The sequence below is a fragment of the Notechis scutatus genome, chromosome 1 (genome assembly GCF_049901735.1).
Source record: "Notechis scutatus isolate UNSWTSFEM ecotype Mainland chromosome 1, rNotScu1.2, whole genome shotgun sequence".
Classification (NCBI taxonomy): domain Eukaryota; kingdom Metazoa; phylum Chordata; class Lepidosauria; order Squamata; family Elapidae; genus Notechis; species Notechis scutatus.
Genome location: NC_142009.1, coordinates 191,030,353 through 191,056,534, shown reverse-complemented (window position 1 = coordinate 191,056,534; position 26,182 = coordinate 191,030,353). Strand labels below are relative to the sequence as shown.

At 36.0% G+C, this 26,182-nt stretch overlaps 1 protein-coding gene across 6 annotated transcripts in view; it reads left to right on the top strand.

The window, feature by feature from the left end:
- The window catches only part of UBR3 (ubiquitin protein ligase E3 component n-recognin 3), a 100,358-nt gene that overhangs the window by 2,360 nt on the left and 71,816 nt on the right, over positions 1-26,182 (top strand). For 4 of the 6 annotated variants that reach the window (XM_087949742.1, XM_087949744.1, XM_087949740.1 and 1 more), the window contains exons 2-10: positions 7,942-8,081; positions 10,374-10,532; positions 11,945-12,088; positions 12,564-12,613; positions 15,790-15,856; positions 18,434-18,564; positions 23,888-24,116; positions 25,145-25,324; positions 25,751-25,884. In XM_087949742.1, coding sequence (XP_087805868.1) covers positions 7,942-8,081; positions 10,374-10,532; positions 11,945-12,088; positions 12,564-12,613; positions 15,790-15,856; positions 18,434-18,564; positions 23,888-24,116; positions 25,145-25,324; positions 25,751-25,884 — 1,234 coding nt within the window. Of the gene's footprint in view, positions 1-7,941; positions 8,082-9,826; positions 9,972-10,373; positions 10,533-11,944; positions 12,089-12,563; positions 12,614-15,789; positions 15,857-18,433; positions 18,565-23,887; positions 24,117-25,144; positions 25,325-25,750; positions 25,885-26,182 lie in introns of those variants that run through there. The other 2 variants (XM_087949741.1, XM_087949745.1) reach the window with 2 other exon arrangements.

Genomic DNA, 26,182 nt, shown 5'->3' with positions numbered 1-26,182 from the left:
ATATCCAAGCAAATTACCAAAACAAATTCTTCTTCAACATGTTTTTATTTTGTTGCAAAACAAAATGGTGTATATGTCTATCATAGTTTTTGAAATGTATGTTGACTTCTGAATTTGAATGGTAGTGATGGGAGAAGGAGCTTTGAAACATGGCTTAACTAATACCTATAAAGAATAATGGAGGGCCAATGGGATAAATTGAAGGATATACTTGAAATAGGTTAGAAAATGTAGATTACCTTAAAGAATGGAGTAAATACTTAAAATACTGAGTTGGAAACAAGAAAGTAGCCTGAGAGCTGACTTATAAAATGATGCAGAGAACCGCAGTGAAAGAGATGACACATGGGGCACATTTCCTTTTTGAAAGTAACTCAAATGTTGGGTAGAGCTGTTGCTGGTGATGCTGGGATAATAGTAGATGTAAAGTTGCTATGAGGGCATATTTTCAGTTCAGTACTTTTTTGGCAGGGTGAGATGATTGAATGCTGCCAAACTTTCCTGTCACAGAGAAAGCATGTGATAGAGTCATCCTATCCTGTGCCTCTATGTCACAAGTTTGATACATGAACTCTGAAGTATGCCAGTATGTAAACAAGTCTCAAGTGTTGACTACTCAGTGTGACAGACACTGCCCATTGTTATTAATATGAATTTGGAGAGAGAAAACAAAGATACCTGTGGGTCCTCGTCATTTTTATTTTCATGCACAAGCAGTGCACATGACAGTAGACAAGTTATTTTTATTTAAAACATTATCACATCTTATAATTTAGTGGTAATATAATAGTAGTGTTTAGATTTGTGGAAAAGGTTACATCTCACTGTAAGTCATCAAGTGATTGCTTATAGTTTTGAATATTATATGAACCCAGTCACTGAGATTGTAAATAACAGTTTATGATGTATTTCCAGTTAACGTTACAGTGAAACAATCCTGCATTGTATGTTGTTATCTGAATACAATATCTGAAGAATCCTGGAAGATACAGCAACATGATGAATCAATAAATGTTTTCTCCTGCATTTTAGCACTTTGGGAAACAAACTAAGATTTCTACTTGAAGACAGTTTTCGTATTTAGAAAAAGACTTGCCACACTAAAATAAAAATTTGCTCAATGAGTGTCTGTGCATGCACATGCGTGCAGTCGCTCACAAACCCATATTACATTTTTCTCTCATCTTTTTCCAAAGTTTTTGTCAAAAAGTCAGATATGATGAGGAGTGGGGTAGTTTGCCTATAGATCATTGGTATTGACGTATACAGTGATTATGCCTTGCTTTTTTTGTTCAGGGAAATTTTTGGAATGGAGTATTATTCAGTCAGGAAAATGAAAGTGGTAATGAAATTATTTTTCCATGTATCTTTAAAGAAACAACTTTATCCCACTCTGCTGATATTTATGAGAGTTAATCATTTATTGGAGATAATTAACTGAGCAAGGGTTGACAGCTATGCAATACGTTCTTTCTAAAGGGTCTTTTTATTGTTTCCATTTTGGAAATGTAACTGATTATTCCACTCCATTGACTGGAAGCACTCCTAAGCAAGAATGTAAATACTGAGTGATGGTGTGGCAAAGATGAAAAACCAAACCTTTTCTTTTTGGAGACATAGGGATACTGGAAAGCATTATGTAATACTTATTTACATGAAAATAAAATTTTATTGCATTCTAAAGATACTACATACTAGTTTACACCTGAGATATTCTATGCCAATAAAGTTCTTTATTTACTCTTTATATCTGGAAAAAGAACATATACTAAACATAAAATAAGTTTTGCTTTAAATTCAAAAATTGTACGCCAAAATGTTCTGCTTCCAAAACTTCAGTCAGAGTCTGCCTACCTGTTTTGTTTAGGCTGGGAATGCTTTCTCTCAAGATGCTGTGGGAAAGTGATCAGAAAGAGTCATTCTTGTTTTATACTTTATATTTGTGAAAGAGAGGACAAACCCTGTTAACGTTACCACCTAGGCACCTGAAGAGCATGGTACAAGTACAAGTATAGAACCAATCTAGGTCCTCTCCTTACAGAGGAGAAGCTCACATGGTTTGCTTGCCATCTGCCTGTTCTGGAACCCACATGAACTCAAAATCAATGTGGGTAGTCCCCATTTGGAGCGGGAGGAATGTGAGGTGGCTGTAATTGATGTACAGAATAGAGCGGAGACTTGTAAGCTTTTTCCAGGTTTATTTGGAAAGTCATTATTGTGACATGAGCAGCTACATAAATCAAATAATGGTATGTGCATACAATTTGTTCCTGGTAACTGCTCTTAACATTCATTTTGCAGACATGTCACATTCAGCAAACCTCTATCATTCTACACCATTTCCTCCTACCCAGCTGCCTGTAGTCAATACTGTTGTGACTATTCCCTTTATAAATCACTGAGAATACAAACTATTATCCCTATGAAAATGTCATACAATTCATTGGGATACTTGGGGATCATGCCAAAGGCTGGATTAAGTTATGCTTCCAACTCTTTTTCACATTCTTATACCGGCAGGAATTTTGATTCATTTAATTTCCTTTTTATTTTCTTGTTGTGGAAGAGCAAAAAGCAAATAAAAACAATTCCTTATTAACAGTATCGAGATGGCTTTAGTTGCACTTGTGGATGACCCGTGTTGGGCTCGAAATGAGGGTAGTGTATCCACCCCAGCTCTCCTTGATTTCTCAGTACTCTTTAATACATTAACCATGGTGTCATTTTGGAGCAGGCAAGCAGTTAGGAATGGGGAAGCACTCACTTGTAGTGGTTCTCCTTCCTCTTGGATCAGCTCCAGTTTGTGTTGTGTTGGTCTAAACCTAGACCTTTGTTTTGTGGGGTGTTGCAGGGCTCTCCTCTTCCCTCTTGAACACACATGAAGTTTCTGGGAGAGGTCATCACCCACACAGGATATAGTATTTTAGTTTTTATTTATTTTTGTCAATTGCTTACAAGATAATAGGTATAAGTAAAAACATAGTTATGAATACATGGATACATAGAAGAAAAATAAAAAATAAAAGAAACAATAGGACAGGTACGATAGGCACGTTGGTGCGCTTATGCACGCCCCCTACAGACCTCTTAGGAAAGGGGTGAGGTCAATAGTAGACAGTCTAAGGTTAAAGTTTTGGGGGTTTGGGGAAGAAACCACAGAGTCAGGTGGAGTATTCCAGACATTGACCACTCTGTTGCTGAAGTCGTATTTCCTGCAATCAAGTTTGGTGCGATTAACCTTGAGTTTGTATCTATTGTTTGCTCTTGTATTGTTATGGTTGAAGCTGAAGTATTCATTGACAGGTAGGACATTGCAATGTATGATTTTATATACTATACTTAGATTGGACCGAAGGTGGCCTAGTTCTAGGTTTTCTAGGTCTAGAATTTCAAGTCTGGTGGCATAAGGTATTCTGCAACAAGTAGAGGAGTGGAGAACTCTTCTTGTGAAATATTTCTGGACTTTCTCAACTGTGTTAATATCAGATACATAATGTGGGTTCCAGACTGATGAGCTGTATTCGAGTATTGGTCTAGCAAATGTTTTGTATGCTCTAGTTATTAGCGTAATATTACCAGAGAAAAAGCTACGTAAGATTAGGTTAACAACTCTTAACGCCTTTTTGGCTATGTAATTACAGTGGGCTCTAGCACTTAGATCATTAGAGATGAGTACTCCAAGATCCTTGACAGAGTTTGGATCATCAACAAGGTCTTGACAATATGTAGGGCAGAGCATTTATTTGTTGAGATTTGAAGTTGCCATTTGTTTGACCGTTCTGATACATAGTCAAGGTCTTTTTGAAGGGTAGCAGTATTGTCGGTGGTGTTGAATAGCTTTACATCATCAGCGAAGAGAACGTAGTTGCTCTTGATATGATCACAGAGGTCATTTATGTAGAGTATGAAGAGAGTTGGTCCTAGAACACTGCCTTGGGGGACACCACTGTTGACAGATACAGAATTTGATAGGACACTCCCAATTTTGACCATTTGTTATCTGTTTGACAGGAATGCTTCTATCCAGTTATGCAGGTGTCCAGAGATACCGTAAGATTTTAGTCTTAGTAGTAGTTTGTCATGTACCACTGAATCAAAGGCTTTACAGAAGTCTATGTAGATTGCATCTATTGCTTTGCCCTGGTCGAGTTGTATAGTCCATAGGTTTTTGCAGTGTAAGAGTTGCAGATTACATGATAGTTTTTTCCTGAAACCAAATTGTTTATTAGAGAGTAGGTTGTTTGTTTCTAAGTGGAGGATGATGGATTGGTTAATAATTGATTCCATGACTTTACAGGTGACACAGCATAAAGAGATTGGTCTGTAATTTTCAACTAGGCTGGGGTCTCCCTTTTTGAAGATGGGGATGATCGTGGCTTGTGACCATAATTTTGGCAAGGAGCTGGTCCTGAAAGATTTTTCAAAGATTATGCTTAGAGGTTCGGCTATGGCAGTGGACAGCTTTTTAAAGAAGTAGGCACAAATTCCATCCGGTCCAATGGATAGAGATGGTTTTAGATTGCGTAGTGCTTTTTCAACATTGTCTTCTGTAAAATCAACACATATTAGATCATTGTAGTTGTCTGTGGTTTGACTAGGAAATACTGGGCATGATCCATTGCTGTTTACAAATACTGAGCCAAAGAATATGTTAAAGAGGTTGGCTTTAATGGTGTCATTGTTGCAGTCTTTACCATTAGGTCCTTTCAGGGGTGGGATGGACCTTGAGTCTTTTAGTTCGTTGTTTACAAAACTGTAGAAAGCGCAGGTGGAATTGGTGCATAGAAGGTTTTCTTCTTGTTTAATGTGATAATTGGTGCATTCAGATTTTATCTGGTGGCATAAATTTTTGTATCGGCTTTTGAAGTTGGCAATGTGACCAGATTTGTTTTTCCACCAAAGTTATTTTTTTTTTTGATTGAAGCTTCCTTATTGTTATGGGAAATTTGTTTTTTCTGGTTTTGGGAGTTGTTAATGGTACATATAGTTCGATGACTCTTTTGACTTCAAGTAGAAATATGTTGTAATGGTCTTCTACAGTATTGCATCCAGTGAATAGAAATTGCCAATCAAGGGATGAGAGATCGTTGTTTATAAGATCATAGTTGCCTTTTTTGAAGTTATAATTGGGGATTCCGTCATTGTGATGATTTTTGTGTGGATGTATGTTGAGACAAAAGTCAATCATGTTGTGGTCACTGTTGGAAAAGGGTTCTTTAATTTGTATTCCGTAAATTGAATTCAAACTATTGCAGAAGATGAGATCGAGGCAGTTATTAAGTCTAGTGTTGTTGGTTACTAGTTGTTCTAGTCCCAGATTTGTTACTGCATTGTGGAAGGTTGCATGTTCAGTTGTACATTCGTTAAGGGTCCAGTTAATATGAGGTAAATTGAAGTCACCAAGAAAGATAAAAGTGTGTGGGCAGGATGCTGCCCATGTTAGTGTATTTAGCTTGTTTGCATGTTCAATGTCATAATTAGGGGCTCTGTAACATAGTAAGAACCGAAATGTGATATTTAAGGACAGTTCACAGACGATGGTCTCAGGAAGAGCAAGCTCCTGGGTAACTTGGATGTTTTTTAGATGTAGGGACTTTTTATAGAAGATAGCAACACCACCTCCTCTGCGGATTTCACGATCTGATTGGTAAACATGATAGTCTCTTACTGTGGTAATGGAGTCAGGGAGAGATGCGTTGAGCCATGTTTCACAGACAAATATAATGTCAAATTTAGCCGTATTTAGTAAGAGGAGAAATTCAGGTATTTTATTTACAAGGCTTCTTGCATTGAGTAGCTTGCGTTTAAGGCCAGTTGTGGTTGGAATAAAGGTAGCTAGGGGCGGGCGTGCCTAGTTTTGAGTGATGTTGGATTGGATGGGCTGGGGTTTGGATGCGGAGTTGTGGGTTGTGTGACTTTCTTTTGATGCAATCAGCTCTGTAGTCAATGTATAGGTCCTTTTCTCCATTGTCTAGATGGTTTTTGAGTTCTGCGCGAAGTTCACAGGAGCGGATTCTTTGTAGTATGGATAAGTCTGGTCTTGAGCGAAGTTTTTTGTGGTTGGGATTGGTTTTTGCAATGGTGTTTATTGGGTGAATGAATATGCGTTTGCTGGAGTCATTTTTGCATACAACTCTACAAAATCTTGGGGCCATAGAGCCGTCATTGTATTTGTACCCAGGGCCATCTCTGGTTATTTCAATGATATCTTCAGGAGAGATGTTTGTTGTATTTGATTTGCTTATGATATTGTGAACTTTGGTGATGTCGTTTGATTCGTTGGTGTCTTTGAGACCAAATAAGATGGCATTTGGATGTTTCTGTTCATGTTCCATGGTGTCTCTGATGAGTAAGGAGATATTATTTATGGAATTATTTGAAGGGATAGTAATTGTTTGTGGCTGTGGTTTGGTGGTTAAAGTATCATCAACTGCCAATTGATGATGCACTGCTTAAAAAATGTCGAAGTTTTACCCTGATGTAGGTGTTACACATTTTTTCCCTGTTAATTTGTTTGTTATAAAATATTTTTTGGAGAAAAGCAAAGCTAATGAAATAAAATTATTTTTATCTTGCTTGAGAAAATGGGTTAATCTTTCAGGAAGTAATTCCTTATTTGAAGACACAGAAAAAAACCTTTTCAGTGTTTGAATTATACCATTGAATTAGAAAGGGATCACCAACTTTTTCTGGTGTGCTAGTATTTAAAAATGGCTTTTCTATAATTTCATGCCGATACAGAGATTGGCTTAAGTATGGCATTAAGGTCCAGTAAATAATCATAGCATTAACAGAGCCATGGAGACCAATCCCCTTGCTCAGTGCAGAAAAACAATTTTAAAGATCCTTAATACTTCTAGCCTCCATTTGAGCACATGAGGTGAAGGGGAGCTACTATTTTTTTAATTACAGATAGTCTTTTGGTTATGTCCACCTGTTCAGTGACCATTCAAAGTGACAACAACAATGAATGAGGGAGACTTATGACATCACAGAAAGCCATGATTTCTGACATTCCCTGCTGGCTTCCCACAAGCAAAGTCAACGGGGGAGCTGGCAAGAATAACAGTAGTAATAGCATTTTGTCTTATATGCCGCCCCATGGTGCTTTAGTCAGAATCGAATTCCAGACTCTGGGCAGAGTTTGCCTGCAATACTACACTGTAACCACTGCACCACTAGGAAGTCAAATCCCTCCTGGTCCTGCTGCCTTTTCACCTACCCTTGCTCTGTAATGCTTACCCATGGCACTCTTTCATTCACCCACCTGTGCTCTGTAGGGTTTGCCTGCAGCTCTCTCCCATGGCTCCCACCCACTGGTCCTGTGGTACAACCAAGTCTGTCAGAATGCAGTCATGGAACATTGCGTTTTACAACATATTGTTTAGTGATGGAAATTCCAAGTCCAATTGCCATTGTAACTCCACGAATAACCTGTAATTGGCTGCATTCCATCAATTTGTCATTATGGTTAAGGTCTTTTCCTAACTTTACATTGGGATTTGCTTTCCTACAATTTAATTCCATTGTGCTGCATTTTGCATTCTGTGGCAATAGAGAACAGTTCCTTACTTTCTTCTGTATGATATCCTTTGTGTTTATGAGTTGTTTTCCAACTACTGAACTGTATATGCAAGGACCTTTCTTTATATCATTCAGGAAATTGTTGAAAACCTAATTGTTCTGTCAGGCCTTGGGGGCAGGACAATTGTGGAGCTCCCCCTTTGACATAGTCTTGCTTTGTTTGGTTTTTAGCGTTTGTACTTTTCTGGCCTGTATGCATGTATGTCTGGCCTGTATGTATGTATATATACATACATACATCAATTAATTTTTAAGTTTAATCTGGCTAGAGTCATTTTGGGAGTCAAGACAGCCTAAAAATAAAATATATACTTTTGTTAATTGTGATAATTTAATTTTGAATAACTTTATTTACAGGTTTTGCAAAAGGCATCGAATAAAATCAAGCTCAGAAGTTCCATCTGTTCCAAAAGATTTGCTGATAATGTCAGAACTAGTTCTTCCACAATTCATCTTCTGTCTCATTCAGTACTTAAGAGAAGGTTATAATGAGCCAGGTAACCTAATATCAATGTTTGTGTTTTATGTCACAGGTCAAATTCTTAACACTACTAATAACTTTAATTTTGTTTTATTTGGTTTGGATGGGTTGGAGTTTATATTCCTTTTTTATTTTCAGGATCATTGAAAATATCAATATAGTCACAAAGTGTCAACACCAACCTGATGGTGTATAAATATTTACTAGGAAACTTTAGTTTCAAGTAATTTGTGATTTGCAAATGAATGGTGTTTTACCAAAGCTTGAAGGAAATATGTATACTATATATATATTTAAGTGAATTGAATGTCACAAGATTCTGTAGACTGTCTTGAAGCTAGTTTCCTTCTTTCCAGTTTAAGCAACTCTTAATATTTTTTGAAGAACTGGGAAAAAAAGGTAAATTCCATCTACTTCAGATAGAAAAGGAGATGAGTTTGTCTTTTATGTTATTTTGAAGAGTAATTCTAAATACATCACAACCAGTACACAGTTCCCTTCTTAATAAAATATGATAACACAAGCCAAGCTATAAACACCAGATTACATTCAAAATACTGAATGGAGTGATGAGTGAAAGAAGGAAAAATAGTTGGATAATTGGAAATATCAAAAATCAAGAAAATAAGTCCTGTTTGGGTGCAAAAGTTATAAGAATAACCAAAATCCTATGCTAAACATAGAAGGAAAGCAAGTCAATTACTTTGTTAAAATGGTTTATTATTCTGTCACAATCTTTTTGGAACTTCTGCGTGAAAATGTATGTTATCTGCATATCAGTGTTACTTCAACTCAAATTCCTTGTGGCATCTGTAAATGGTTTCAAGTAAATGATGCAAAATATGTGGACAAAGCAGAATGTTGAGGTATCCCAGAAGTTATATAGAATAGAGCAGTGGTGGCTAACCTTTTTGGGCTCCTGTGGCAAAAATTGCAAGTGCGCCAGCGCGACCGCACTCATATGCCAACACCCAGATGCAATATGCACCCCCACACCCCCTGTGCATGCACATGCAATTTGCCCCCCTCCATCCCCTTACCTGCACTGCACCTCACAGCTGATTTTTCAGCTGGTTTGAGGCCTTTTTTTGGCCTCCCAGAGGCTTGGAAAAAGCCCTTGCAAGGCCTTTCAGGCCGAATTATAGGCCTTTTCCGTCACTTCTGGACGAAATGGGCCTATAATTCGGCCTGAGAAGCCTTGCAGAGGCTTTTTCCAAGCCTCTTGCAGGCCAAAAAAGGCCTCAAACCAACCAACCCCCCAAAATCAGCTGTGAGGCATGCGCATGCGCAGTGAGGTATATTTGCCTGCAGCTCGCGTGCCAGCACAAATGGCTCTAGATTCGCTATCACGGGAATAGAGGATAAATTTCAATATCAATTTTTTGCCTTTGCCTTTTCAGAAAGGACTGAAACAAGAAGGATATAAGTGGTGAATGTTGGAAAACCACTGAGATACAAGGAACTAGTAACTAGAACTAGATCATATTGCTTGTCTATTCCTTAATATCAGATGTCGACAAGATGAGCAAAATTAATTCTGTCCCCAAACTAAGTAGGAATCCAGATTTTCCTACCTCAAAATAATTTCTGTTATCCAAAACCACTTGGAGTGAAGTCACCAGTTCTAGTCATATAAAGACATTATGGTTCAATTTCATCAGGGACATACTGGTCGTTGCACATTCCCAGGCTGGAATCCAGTTGCCATTTTATTCCTACCTCCCTATGCATACCAACAGTCCACTGGCAAGAGCTGTTTTACCACTTTGGCTCTGCTTCCCTATGCTTGCTAAACAGTTGGTGAGAACCTGCTCATCACAGCCTTGCCTCCTTTGCTTTGAAAGTTCACTTGTTGCCTCAGCCTTGTATGCCCCAATAGAAACTGATTCGCTGAAGCATACAAATGGTAAAAAAGACAGCAGCATCTGTACTAATATTCAGAAAACTGATAGTAGTGACTGTGGTTACCAACTCAGATTGTGTATGCTTTGCTAAGAGGAACTGTGATCTTATACTGGTTACCCAAAAAAGAAACATTTGAACATTAAATATATATCTAAAATGAACATCTCATTAGGCTGAAGACCTACGAGCCTTTCTGTAGTAAGAGATTTCTATTGAGGAAATTCTTGATCATCAAGTTTATGCTTAGAATTGTTAATTATGTTATGTGATGCATGTACAATTTAAAGTTATGGTTGTAAGAATGGTGTGTTCTATTTGGCAAAATAATAAGCCAGCCAGTAGTTACTAAGCAATTAAAACCATTTACCCAAATTTGTGTAAAATTCTTGTTGGCTTCTTTCAGTTCTTGAATTGCCATCAGAAAAAGAACTGCACAAAGTTCTTCAGATGTTGGAACCCCACATTTCATTTCTGGAAGATCTGACAAAAATGGGAGGAGCAATGCGTTCAGTCCTTACTCAGGTTTTGACCAATCAGCAGTACTATAAAAGTCTTAGTTCTGGTAAGTTGTTTTATTTTGCTTGAAGAAGCATTCACCATTAAACTTGTTTTTATGCTTTAGGATCAGGGTATCTGCTAAAAGAGAAGCAGGCTTTACTTTGCTATGAACTGCACATTCTATTGATCTTTTGTAAGCCTTACTGAAGTCAGTTTTTGCTATTTTAATTGTTGAAAAATGTTATATATATGAGTTGCTTTTAGGATTTGGTTTATGTTGCTAATATAGTTTATATATTTTAGAAACTGGTTCTTAAAAAGTTTTGTAGGCAACCTTCTACCAATTCTTAAATAGAGAATACATTCTATATATTTATTCCCCTATAAAACTATATTGTTCTTCCTTCTGCTCAAACTAATAAGTTCAGGTTTAAATGTCCATGAAGATGGAAGTAAAAGTAGTGATCTAGTTTCACACATTGCACTAAGCCATAGTGTTCTTTGTTTTGGCTTAAGAGTGTCAATGACCCACACATTGTGACTGTTAAAGCGTGGACAATGGTGTGTAAACTAATCTATTGTAGTTTATTCAAGAAAGGATAATCAAACCATGCCTTAGTGCAATGTGAGAATGCAGCTAGCGAGTTTAAGAACATGACAAGTACATATGAAGAGATGAAAATACAGAATCAACAATACCCCCCAAAGGCAATTCATTATTTATTCAGTTGAGCAGCAAGTGACAGATTGCATGAAAGCAATTTGATATTTTTGCATATATGTCAGCTAAAGGTGACAATTCAGATTATATATATTTAAAAGGGCTATTGTTAGAGTCCATCATGACAGCAGAATTTCAGTATTTTGCAAGTTTGGTCAGAATTTCCTCTTATTACCTTTTATATAATTTATATAAAGTCTTTCCTGATTATAAGAATGTTCTTTAACAGCATTCTAGGGTTGAAAAAGAAAACAGTATTCCATTCCCAAAACCAAATTAAACAATTCAATAGAATTTGCACTGGTGAAATTATCACCAGAGCTGGCATATTGGTCTTAATTTCAAGAGCCAAGTTTATAGTCCCCATATTGGAATGGTATCATGCAGAAATGTTCAACCTTTGATAATTAATTTGAAAAGTCATAATAAAAGGATGGATGGGCTGTAGTCTGGCTTATTTTTAGTTCTGGTGTATTTACATGTCAGAGAAGTCTTGACTCACTGTGGCTGAATGTGCTATCTAAAGAGGAATCAAATTTTCTAAGTAAGCATTGTAGTCTGAATGCTGAAAAATAAAATATTTATGAATGGAAAGCATTATTTGAAGGTATATGCACCAAGCCCATCCCATAATTTATGTAAAGTACTTATGGACCACTTATTATAATGTCTGTTAGCCAGGGTTTTTTTTAGCCTGTACCATCCTGTAAAGATGGATCCTTGGAGTGAACTTGTATCTTTGAAATATATTTAAGGTGGTGGAGAAAATACATGTTCAAAGAAAAGCCATGAAAAATATCTTATAGCTTTGAAAGGTTCTGGACTGACATTTGCTGAAGATAAGCTTGCAGGTGGAATGCAGGACCAAGGAGCTGGAGCTAGTGCTTCAGTAGTTCAAGGTTTGTGTAAAAAATACTTTTAATTGTAACTAGAATTCCCATCTTTGATATGTTAACATATAGAACTTCTAAAGTGGCTTATGAAACTTTCCTGAAACAGCACAAATGTAGGGGGAAAAAGTGTGACAGAATCCTTATTCAATTTTCAAAATTGGGCAATATCTTCATTCTTAAATGCCAGTTTAAATTATGGGAAATATTAGGACCCCTTTCCAATAAGTTTAGAAAATACAGCATTTTGGATTACAAATAGTTATTGTGTTAAGATGACATTTCAAGAGTAGTAACATTTGTGTTCCATTATAGAGATAGTAACAAATCACGAGTATCACTTAAAGATTTAGCATTTTCTAGCTAGATTTTAATTTCAATTTCTAAAGAATTAATGTAGGTTTGTATGGAAGAAGAACTGTAGGTTTGTTTTTAAAATATTTTTCCAGTTTTGTATGAATATTTTAATTTTTAATTTCACAAGGTTTTGCAGGTTCTACACCAACTTCAGGGCAAGGTGACACTTCAGATGAGGTGAGACTTTCAGAATAAAATAAAATGTAATCTTGTGTGACAGAAATTAAGATATCATGAGCCTCATTGTGTTTGCCTTTGCTAACAAATTTATTTAATAGGATTATTTATGCTGAAAATGCCTCCAGTAAGAAAATTATTATTACTACTCTTGTTGAATTAATTTTGTCAACATTAGGAAATCATATTGTAGATCGTGGTTGTCAATTTTTTTGATTTGCCCTTGGCTTCATTGAATGAAGAAGAATTGTCCTGGGCTACATATGTAATACTGTATATAATGTAGTTAATAAATATAAATAACAAACTTCCCTTATTTTTATATTTTTTATTATCTTATGGGTTCACATGGCTAGCTATCCAGAACCATGGGTTGGATACCTTTGATGTTAATAGTAATTTCTGAAAATAGGCTAGCTTAATATCATGTATATTTACTTCTGTAAAACAGGTTTTAATCAGTGTTACTGAGAAGATCATATGCAAACTTCTAAATCTTTGTGGATTATTACATTTTTCCACATTTGACATTTATATTATAAATCAGATTTATCTTAATATACGCAGTAAAGATAGGAGAGAAAAATGAATCCTGGCATAAATATGTGTTCAGTTTTCTAAACTGGGAATTCTTAGAACAAGAAAAAAACCTTTAAGAAGAGATTGGACAATCAATTTGTTTGATATGCTAAAGGATTTCCTGCTTGAATAGGAGATTGGATTAGAAGGTTGCTTCCAACTCTGTTATTCTGAATAATGACTGGATTGGCTTCTTTCTGATTTTGTCAATCAATCAATCAATCTGTGTAGTGCAGAAATAAAAGGGAAAACATGGGGAAAGGGATTGCTGAAGTGTCAGTCTCTCTGTAGTTGTGGCCTGGAACTAGCCTTCTGGCTAAGGATCAAGAAAGACTAAGCTGATGTAGTTTCTACATATGGAAGCAAACAATGCTGTAGGTTGCAACTATGTACAGAGATCACCGTCTTATTTTATGTTTATATGAATGGTTAAGGACTTTTTAAACATACATAAGCAGAGTTAGTACAATAAGCTATATCCAGCATTAAAAATAAAACTATGAAGGAAAAAGAAAAAAAAATAGCATCTTAAATATCAATTTTATAATTTTATAGAATATTTTTCTACTATATGTTCTTATTTAAATGTCCTAAGTCTCTATACAACATCGTACACAAAGAAGTAAGTGAAGTAAGAGTGTACAACCTGAGGGCTAGGAGCTGCATACAAAACTCTGAAAGTCTTGGATGTATCCCCCAGAATTAGTTTGGAAATTGCCACTGAATTATAATTTTTAATATGACACAGGAGAAAAAAAGTTCCTAAGGAATAATCTTATTAATTACAGTTAATTTATATTTGGCTATTTTTGTCCTAGTAATACCTATCTTTTGAAAATGGCCTCTGTCATTTGGTCTGAAGGCTATATATATGCCCCAAATATATAGTAAGAGAATTTAGAGGAATATTTGCTACAGGGACCTTTTCAGGAGGAGCTGGACAGAATTTCTAGGGCATCCAAGAGTATTGTTTGTGGTGTTGGAAAAAAATATTTTCTTAAGGTTTCCCGAGTAGGTAAAAAAGGAATACAGGAAATGAATGTTTTAACACCAATATACTTGGGTTATTTAATTTTCAACTATAGCTCACTAAATTCTTTATAAATCTATGTTTGTATGATAAACAGAGAACTTTAAAATCCATATTCGTAGGGATTTTGTATATAAGTGCAAATCCATACAGATAAGATTTAAAATCTTTAAAAATCAATTCTGTCTGATTTTTCTATTCAGATGAAATTAACGGTAGCGTATTTACTTCCAGGAAAATAATAAATCTGATTCCTTTGTTTTCTTACGATATTGGTATATTTCAAGTGTTTTTGCTTCTATTTTTATATATCAGTAATATGTGTGTGTGTATATATATATCTATATATCTATGGTATTCAGCTTTGTTCGGGTATTTTCCCACATCATTATAGGAAAATACCCGAACAAAGCTGAATACCATACATGTAAGTACCGCGAAAACTTAAGAAAACAAACATCTATATATCTATATCTATATATATCCCGCGGATGGGGCTTTACTTGTTCACATGGCCCAGTTTCTGGCAAGCTGTGATCCGATACTGGTCCACAGCCTGGGGGATGGGTGGTTTGGTGATCCCTGTAGTATATCATATGAGAAAATTGGGGAGGGGGTGGTTTCATACAGTTACTAAAAACTTTACCTTTCTAAAATTAACGATTCTGCCTTTGATATTTATTTATATATTGAATTTGTTTATGTCTGTAGGTTTCTCTGAGTAATTAGATTTCCCTGTCATGAAGGGAAGATAAATACTTAATTGGATTTTAATTCTGAAGAATGCCATTATAGTATTTCAACAGGTTGCTGTTATATACAATGGATATAAAATGTCTAGGCATCTCGTTTAAAATGCCAAGTTCTTGAGATGTAAAAAAAATATCAAACCAAGATAAATCATAACCTGGCATTTTAACAGGAATGTGTAGACTTTTAATATTCACTGAACAATCCAGTTTGTTGATGGAAGAAATGTCTTGCGCTATATAATAATTAGATATTGGAAAATGCTTCAGATATGAGAAAATACTTCAGATTCTTCTAATAGTACTTAAACTTTGAATGATTTCCAGTCATTTTCTAATAATTTGGTCTTTTGCAGGTGTTTTAACTGAGTGTATTATAATAAAAAAGAATTTGCTTCTAAACAAATATGCTTATGATTCTTATATAGTACCCCTCACATTATTTTTCCATTTAATTGGCAAATTCCTCATTGATTATGTTTTCCAATCTTAGCTTAGAGTTTTAGTAGTTCTTTAAAGACAGTTTATGTGGGATAAGATCCCCAAGTGATATAATATTAACAGAAGGACATGTAAACAGAAGGATATTTAAAAGAGACTATAAGAAGTTTTTTGATGAAGAATATATTTTTATAACCTGTTTCCAATAAATAACATACTAATGCTTAGCTTGAAATACTGGAAATATTTCTGAATAACATATGGCGGTAAAGTAATGTTCCTAGGGGGAGTCTGTTCTCATATCCTACCCCAGCACAGTCTAATAGATCTAGATGTTAGATTTGTCTATTGATCCATTTTCAATCTCTTTATCTTAGGAAGACCAGGATGGTAACCAAGGTGTGGGAAAGTGCAAGAGAGTGAAACTAAGTACCACCACCAAAGGTATATATAGTAAATTGTTCGTTGGATACTTTATAGTTTATAACCATGTTTTACTCAACTGGTAGTTTTGAGTTTCCATGGACGAAGGTGAATGTCAAGTTCTGTAATATGTATAATATAGAAGCACAAGTAAGCATGTGTGTGTGTGTGTGTGTGTGTGCATGTGTTCATGTATGTATGTATGTGTGGATAGAGAGACAGACAGACAGTTCAGCCTTGGTTCAAGACCTGAGCTTCACGCAATGGGGTGAGCTCCCATTACTTGCGGCAGCTCCTGCCTACCGAGCAGCTTGAAAGCATGCAAATGAGGGTAGATAAATAGGTACCACTTTGGTGGAAAATAACATGAGAAAGGCGGGGCTATATGAATCACAAGTTGGAATTAAGATTGCCAGGAGAAATATCAACAACCTCAGATATGCAGAGGATACCACTCTAATGGCAGAAAGTGAAGAGGAACTATAAGAGCCTCTTGATGCGGATGGAAGAAGAGAGTGCGAAAGTTGGCTCGAAACTCAACATTAAGAAAACTAAGATTATGGCATCTGGCCCTCTCAATTCCTGGCAAATAGATGGGAAAGAAATGGAGGTAGTGACAGATTTTGTTTTCCTGGACTCCAAGATCACCGCAGATGGGACTACAGGCAAGAAATTAAAAGGCACTTGCTCCTGGGGAGGAAAGCTATGGCAATTCTAGACAGTGTATTAAAAAGCAGAGACATCACCCTGCCAACAAAAGTGCATATAGTCAAGGCTATGGTTTTCCCAGTTGCAATGTATGGCTGTGAAAGTTGGACCATAAGAAAGGCTGAGTGCCAAAGAATCGAGCCCTTTGAACTATGATGTTGGAGAAGACTCCTGCGAGTCCCTTTGGCTGCAAGGCGATCAAACTGGTCAGTCCTAGAGGAGATCAACCCTGACTGCTATTTAGAAGGCCAGATCCTGAAGATGAAACTCAAATATTTTGGCCACCTAATGAGAAGGAAGGACTCACTGCAGATGAGCCGAATGCTGGGAAAGATTGAGGGCAATAGAAGAAGGGGACGACAGAGAATGAGGTGGCTGGATGGAGTCACTGAAGCAGTAGGCATGAGGCATGGCTTAGGGCAGGGGTCTCAAACACAATTTACTTGGGGGTCGCTGGAGGCAGAGTCTGGGTGAGGCTGGGCCGCATAATATTATACTTTATATTATACTTTATATTTATATTATACACTAATATTATACTTTCATATCACGGTGGGGGCCACAGGATATTGTCCTGCGGGCCGCGAGAATGAGACCTCTGGCTTAGGGCATAGTTGGATAAGCAGCTGCCCATTAGCTGTATATAACTTTTCTGCCCTATTGTGTGCCCTCCATGACATCACTACAGTTCCATCACTTTAAAAAAAACAACCACCCTTTTTTTCCTTCCTCCAAGTGTTAAATCAGAGAACTGACTTTAAAGCCCCCATATCTGTGGAGGAGGGAACTATTAAAAAGACCTTTTTGCCCTCTCATTGTCTGCAGTCTGAAAAAAGTATTAAACTGCAGCCATCATTGGAAGAAAGTTGTCTGTTGCTAGATTGACTTAACAATTCTCTATTCCATCCCTCCCTGACTCCTGCAGTCAGTTGGCACCAAGCTATTGCAAGAAATCATAGATCTATCTATGCTTTTATGATGCACAGATCATTCAGAACAAGAAATCTTCAACCTGAGGCTATGTGTGCCTATCAGCATTCTTTCCCCTGCTGTTAAAATTTACAAATTATCTATTTGCAGTGATGCTGTTTGCTACTTATTTCTTGATAAAACAGAAATTCTATATCACTGCGGAAGGAAAAGTCAATAAAAGAGATAGTTTCCCTTTGCCCAGTACAGTGGAACCTTGGGTCGCGACTGTAATCTGTTCTAGGACTACAGTCGCAACCTGATTGGTCATGACTGGAAGCACATGCACAGAGAAAAAAAATGGTGTCTAAGGGGAAATTGTAGCAAGGAAAATCACCACGGTGATTTTCGGGTTTGCTTGGTCGCCACCCAAAGATCTGTTTGCGACCAGGAGCAAAACAGAAGCAAAAATTCAGGTCGTTCGCAACCCGAGGTTCCACTGTACATGTTATTGTATTGCCACCACACCAGTTAATACTGCCAGAAGTCCTTTTTCCCCCAAAGAAATACCTTCCAGCTAAGAAAACTCTTTCAATCCAGACCTTTCTCTTCCATTCTGTCAATGAGCAGAAACTTCTGGGGGGAGCAAAATATCAAGATAGTCCCTCATGACTGTAATTGAAATTTTGCTTCTTGTACATTGTGAGTGTTGAGATTTGTGTAAGAGCAGCGAGGCTTCAGTTACGAAGTTCCAACTGCCAGTTTGACTTTTTTGACAACCCTCTTCCCCTTTACAGACACAGCTGAGTGGTAAGTCTTCAGTGACTGAGTAGAGTCAGGAGCATTGGCAGGCATATGTAGTCTTCTAAAATATGGCCTTTTCAAGAGATCTTGGTTTCTGTCTCAGAAATATCCTGATAAGTTTTGCAATCTGCTCTCCGTGAACCCTTTCATCGAGCTTTTATTCTCATTTTTCTACAGATCAATCCATCATGGATGTTTTGAACCATAAGTGTTTTCTAGAAGAATTATTATTTTGGACAATAAAATATGAGTTTCCTCAGAAAATGGTAACTTTCTTGCTCAACATGCTTCCAGATCAAGATTATAAGGTATTAGAGTATTTCTTCTTTCTTTCGTCCTGACAATTCTTACAATGATTCGTGAAATCATTTGTAGTAGTCTAAGGCTGTTGTTAGAGGAAAAAGTCCAACAATTTAACACAATATTCAGGATACTAAGAGAAAGTAGTACAGAAAATAATATGAATTAAACTGCAGTAATTTAAAATATCAAGCTAGGTGTTGGAAGGAGTCAAAAGTGTTTTGAACAATGTTATGAGTTGGCTGGAAGTGAAAATGTAATATCTCACTGTTAGGTCTCTATTTCCAAGGGGTACCCATTAAAGATAATTATGATTAGTTACTATCAGTGAACCTATTGATTTATTCAACCAGTTCTACCAAAAACATAATCTTTCAGGCCAGCTCTTGGAAGAATTAAAAATGGTGTCATTCTCCCTGTAACCAGAAATATAGAACTTAGCAGAGGACTAGCTGTGCAACCAAATACTGTTGTGCATCAGGAAGATTTCAAATTAAGCAAATTAACCCAAATGTTTGGATGTAAAAATGAGTTTATTGGAAAAGATGGAATATAGGAAACGTAAAGAAAGATAGTATCATATAGAATGTGGATAAAATCAGTGCACTCAGCCTAATTTAACCAGCTACACTATGCATCTCTTTGAGTAGAACTGTTTGGGTTCAGAACTTGTTTAAAATTTGTTGTAGATAAGATGATCTAAGAGAAATCACAATCCAACCAATCCTGGTTGGATGAATTGGGCAAGGTCCTCTTTGCATCTCTTATTTCTTCTTCTAGACCACTAGTCTGCTTGTTTTATTAAATGTGAACTATAAATGAAAGTCCTCCTCTTTTGGAAGACTGATTTTTGCTTTGCCCAGTAAAGCCAACTGCTCCATTTCTGACATCATAAAAAAAACCTTGTTATTGAATGATAAAGGCACTGATGAGTTTTTTTTATAATTATGCCATATGTGAGAGATTTTGGGGAAACAAGATAAGAATATTGTTTAATCAGCGAGTTCTTTATAATGCATTAAGCTATGGAAAGATTTAATGATTTACATTTTCTGTGCTTGACTTTCATATAATTAACAGGAAAATATCTCTAATACTCTAAATTCTAGAATAATTATATTGCTTGGGAATTCACGCACATACACATACAAAATTATATGGACCTTGTCATTTTTTGTAGTATTTAAAATTTAAAGCTGTACTCACAATTGAAATAATTTTGAAGGAAATTGCTTTATAGAAGCATATGAGACTTACTCAACAATTTAATCATATTTATGTATATTTTAATTGATTATAAGATATTGAACTAATGTTGGTTCTTAGCAATAATACGGAGAGGCCTTACTTAGGATAATTAATTAAAAATACATTAAAGTAAAGTTGCTGCTTAGTACTTTCACAACTACTTTTTTGGCTGTTTAAAAAACCCCTCTCAATATATAACATGCATAATGCATTGTAATTTATCACATCAGGATCTGTCTATTGGAAGTTTTCTAGTTAGTTAAACTCATTGAATTGTATTACTTTTTGTTTATTTGTAAAGCATATTTTATCTTCCTGCTCATTGTACAGCCCCGCTACATTAATATAATTCTTACTCTTTTTGTTCCCATTGTCCTTTCTTAACTCCCTGTTTTTAAAATGTTTTTCGATTTTTTTGTTGAAATGTTACATATCATATAACCTCGCAAATAAGCTGAGAATTTTAGATGCCAAAATATGCCTAAAAATTGGGTGCAACTTATACATAGTTGGGCTTCTGGGAGAAGTAATTTGGAGAGAGACCGAACAACTATGTTCTCTATTATCTCTCCATTTTATCTAAATTAGTTTGACCAGAAGCTATTCTAAACCAATACTTGTGCATCTTAAGGCACTTCATTACAGTCAATAAATTTAAATTTAGTCTATATAAGATTAATGTTCTCTTATTTTATCTATTTAATTTGTGTGTACTGTATAATTTGTCACAATTCCAAATGACCTTGGCTAGTGTACAGCAAAAATGCAAAACAAAACAGAAAAAATAAAAAGAACAAAAAGCTTATTAAAAAGATAATTAAAAAAGATAAAGGAGACAAACACTCTTAATAGTCAGGTCAGGCTAAAGTCTAAATGGAATAAAACTGAATTGTTTACGTTGACAAAGTGGAGTCTGAACATACTTACGAGTGAAATACACTGCTATTTTGCCCACATCCAATGTTCTTCACAAATAGAGGGGATTTTGAGCTGGACTCCTCTGGCTATATAATGAGCATATTTAGCGTGGCAAGCATTGCCTATTACAGCCTTGTCTACATTTTGTAGGGTTTTAAAGATAATTTTTCAGAAGCATTGGCAACCAAATCAATGACTTTAATTTTGAAGTAATTCTAAATTGGCAGGATTTTCCAGCTATGAGTTTGCTACATTTTGTGCTGCTAGTAACTTATCGATTGTCTTCAAAGACAGAACGATATATTGTACATCGTGTTTCAGCAAGTCTAGATGGGTGATGATCAAGACACAAGTTACAAAAGTCAGGGCATTCTGGTCCAGTTAGGGTCACAACTGGCAAGCAGCCAAAAGTGAGAGAAGAGTCCTTGCCACTTCTCCACCTGTTGGTGAGCAGATGTTGTGAGTCCAAGTGAAGAATTGCTTCTTTTATGGATAACACAACCTTGTATGAGTGATTACCAGGTCTACTGTTATGTGCCCAGATGCTTATCAGCAGCTAGCAACTAACTCTTGGTAGGATTTAATCAAATTTATTTTGCCTCATCCGGATTCATACAGCCTTCAGACTCTGATTCAAGACTTCCTTGGTATTTCTGATTGGGGTGTCCTTATCCCAGACTGATGGATGATTCTTTACAGTGATTTCATGTCAATGTAAAATGACATGGGGGAGAACCCTGAGCCTTATGGAACTCAACATTGGATCTCCCATAGACTTGAACAGTTCCCTTCCATATCTGCCAAGCAAAACACTCAGATACAAACTCACTATAAATAGAGACCCTAGCTCTCAACCCTTGAAGGTGATCCAGAATTATTCCGTGGTAAATACTATTGAATACTGCCAAGAGATCTAATAGAACCAAGCAGGGTGCATCCCTCCAGACCATTTAATACTCTTTTTGTGCCTAAATTCTGACTGAGTCTTCTAGGATGCTCTGTAACTTGTTCCACACCATCTTCTTAGCAAACTTTCCTTAAAAATGCAAATGTTTCCAAGGGGGGCAAGCATGATCCTTCCATATAAAGAAGTGTTAATAGCCTCCCAAATCTATCCATACATGCCTTGCCTAGACATCCAAGGAAGAAAAGAGCAGCATACACCAAGCCCGGAGACTGCAGAATTTAAACTACAATGAATCATACCCATTTCTCACATAAGCTCAAAAAAAACCCATAGGGAACTCACAGATTCATCTAACATGTCTAGAGGAGTTTTTAGCTGCCTGCCCTTCTGCAAAACAGGTTATTTTTATTCTGTTCTTCTAAAAAATAAAGTTTATTATTCTGAGTAATTCTGAATAAGCCAGTTTAAGGCATCAGGCTAGAATCCTTGGTGTTCTAGTCCTACCTCAGGCACAAAGTCAACTCGGTGGCCTTGGGCCAGTCACTTTCCCTCAGGCCTAGGAAAGAGGGAATGTTATTCTGAAAACCTTGTCAAGAAAACTACAGTTTAGTCCAGGTAATTGCTAGGAGTCAACATTAACTTTAAAATTAAAGGCAAAACAAAAAACAAAGGAGAAATAAACAGACAAATCCTGAACAAAACTGCTAGGCAGCATCTGCAAATATAAGTGCAGAGGAGGAAGAGGTTTTTCTGCCTTGCAGGAAGGCTTATATTTCTGTAAATAATTAGAATTGCAATTTGGAAATGTGAGATTTGCAGGTCACTAGAAGAGCTTTCACTGCGAACTTTTGATTAGTTTAGGCAGATATGCAATTAAGAGCCTTTCTGGGCAAAGAATGTTGTTACAGTTATCCACTAATCTAACTAGATTACCGCAGTGGAATTGCTCTTCAAAATGGTCCTAAAACTGAAGAAATTGAATTTGGAAAGAGGCTGGGTATTTCAGCAAGACAGCGATCTAAAACGTTCCTTCAAATTAACCATGAAGATCTTCCAGGAAAGAGAAGCAAAGGTTTTGGAAAAAGCCTCATAGACCCCAGACTTGGAGCTTATTGAAAATTTATGTGGAGATCTCAAATACACAATGCATGTAGAGAGACCTAAGAATATTTTTGTGTGGAAGAGTTCTACAAAAAAGGCTTGGTGGGAGGATAAAATCTAAATGCAACTGTAGAAAGACTCTTAGCTGGCTATAGGAAACATTTGGAAACAATTATTTCTGCCAAAGGAACTGCTACAAAATGCATATCAAAAATGTTTCCAAATTAATACTTGTCGTATTAGTTGTTATTTTGAACTTGTAATGAACTGCATGTAAATAGTGAGCATATACTGAATTTTGTAGAAATATGTTGTGTTTAATCTTGTACTTTATACATTAAAGTTTCCCCAAAGAGGTCAAAATCAAAGGGTCAATATGACTAAGGAGTTCATTATTATTACTACTACTACTTTTCATAATCGTGTCAATTAAATTAGTATTTATTTAATTATTTTCATATAATAAGTATAGGCAGGGGATCAGTGAACAGCCGGAAACTTCTTGAAGGGGTCAGTGAGGTGAATAGTTTGAGACTGCAAATACTGAAGTTGTATCAGCTGTGTTTAGCTAAAAATTATCTGCAACATATATATAGAAACACTATTTAAAGTATTTTTTAATTTTATATGATCTACACTAATACAGTGGACTACTTGGCTCCCAATTTTGATCAGTGGTATTTTTTCACTTGTCCTTTACTTTTTAACAATTAGATTTGACATATTTTTAAATTTTATTTTTACTCATTACATTTATATGCTGCTCATCCCGCTATCAAGCAATATATTGTTTTCCCTGACCACATGACCACGAGAGAATTAGATATCATAGCTTCCTTTCTATGCATAGGGTGGCCTTTGAGGTGAAGTTGGCCCTCTTTTTAAGGACCTTTAGAAAAGCTTGTCAGACCTGACTTTTTGAAGATAGGAATTGAAGGATAGAATGAATTATAATGTGGTCTTCACTGAGAAATTGTGCTATGGATATTGTATTTTGAGTTGTTATTGTTTTTATTATTGAAGTTTCATTTTTATAAACCTCTAAAAATCATCCAGATTGGTGTAAAATAATTGAAATAATATACACAGTACATAAATACTATGACATATATGGAAAGAGCAAATTGTAACACTAATATTTGTTTTATACATTACAGATTGCTTTTACTAAAACATTTGTGCAGCATTATGCTTTTATTATGAAAACACTGAAAAAAAGCCATGAATCTGATACCATGTCTAACAGAATTGTACACATTAGCGTCCAGCTATTCAGCAATGAGGAATTAGCACGTCAAGTGACAGAAGAATGCCAACTGCTTGATATTATGGTTACTGTCCTTCTATATATGATGGAGAGTTGCCTTATTAAAAGTGAGTTACAAGGTGAGTGTATATCTTGCTTTATGATGATTTTTCTCCCAAGGTTGTTGAAAATTGTCGGGTTTTACTTCTAGTGAGTCCATGCTGGGTGGAATTAAGGAAATTGAAATCCACCATTTGTTAAGGTCATCGTGTTGCTTTCAGGTTATTGAAGAGACTTGGATACTGTTCTGTTATAACATTTATACTTTCAATCAAATGGGTTCTGCCCCATGTGAAATGATCCAACTTCTCTAGCTAAATCTTTTAAGCAGGTAAAAAGGATTCTTTTCTAGTCCAGTGCACAAATAAATGGAGGCACAGCTTATTATCCCATTTCCTTTGTAAATCTTAAGCACCTGGTAGCTCTGGTTTCTATGAATAGGTTTCCAAAATAGCCTGGCAGTAGCTTTACATCATCAAATTACGAAGATTTCCTTTGATGGGAAGGGATTTTCTTCTGTAGGAAGTCTGATATGAGCTGCCTAGGATTAAAAAAGATTATGGCTAAGTGTGGCTGTAATCAAACCTCATTCTTTTTCATCATATTCCTCATATCGGTAGCCCATGCTTTTTCACCCCTGATGAAATTGCAATTATCAATAGCAACTTCTGTCTCAGCATTGTCCACTTCACATTGTTTCAGATAGGAAAGGCCTGTGGACTTTTTCAGATGCAGCTGTCTACCTCTAACTATCATCAATCCTAATATAGCTTTTGGGACCATCTCAAACATTCCTCTGATTGTTAGTATTTATCAGAGATGATGTCTGAATATTGGCCATCATTGAGCAAGGATAAGTCAAATTTTGCCAAGAACCCCTATGGACTACTGTGGTTATTCCCTCTTCTCCCATTTGAAGTAATTTTGGAAAAAATGCTATTAAATCCATCCCATTCATTGATTGGTTCCAAGAGAATTTACTATTGTTCTATCAATACTGAGATAAGATAACAGCAGGTTTTCTGTTTCCCTATGTATCCTTAATATGTGGCCTTTTATCTAACTATTACGTCTTTAACACATTGTTAACATTTGCTTTTACTTTTAGATGAGGAGAACAGTTTACATGTAGTTGTGAACTGTGGAGAAGCACTCTTAAAAAACAATACTTACTGGCCACTTGTCAGTGACTTTATTAATATCCTTTCGCATCAAAGTGTGGCTAAGAAATTTTTGGAAGATCACAGGCTACTGGTAACATGGATGAACTTTGTGTCATTTTTTCAAGGTATGTGATGCTTTCATTGATTATACACGTTATTTTTGAATAGAGAAACAGTTTGACAAAACATTTTAAAACATATGGAGGGGTTTATAATGATTGTTTTTCAAAAGCTGTTACAAATATTGAAATTAATTGAAATTAATTAATGAAGTTAATTGGCTACTACAATTACAACAGTATTCCAACTGTTGTAACATCAGTTTGCACTGAACATAGGCTGTAAAGGGATTAAGCTTCTAATTTTTTTTTCTGTTTGGCCATTTTCCTTGCTTTTAATGTTTATCCCACACATGTTTGACAACTAACTTTGTTGTTTAATGCAACCCTGAAACAGTTTTTGTAAATAGTTAGCAGCAGATTTATTGAATAGTGTGAAAAATGCATTATTATTCATAGCTAAAATGTACAATGTTGTCTCAATCTTTTAAGGCATGAATTTAAATAAAAGAGAACTTAATGAACATGTTGAGTTTGAATCCCAGACGTACTACGCTGCTTTTGCTGCTGAACTTGAGGCCTGTGCTCAACCAATGTGGGGCTTACTGTCACACTGCAAAATCAGGGTAAGTTGAGCTATATTGTTTTCTCTCTCTTGTGGATCTTTATGATTGTATATTTTAAAAAGCAGTATGCAGTTGTGTCAAATCAAACATCAGCTACTGTGTCTTGTGATCTGTTGGGCCAACACAATATTTTATGCCAGTTGGCCTGAATATCTGGTCAGAAAGAGCCATTCAGCCTAAGACACAACTATAAGAAATTCATGCCCAGAAAGAAGAGAATATAATTTATGGGAATATTGGCTGATTCCCAACATGCGTGAGGAACAAGTCTGCAGTTTTCCTGGAAAATGCATAACTG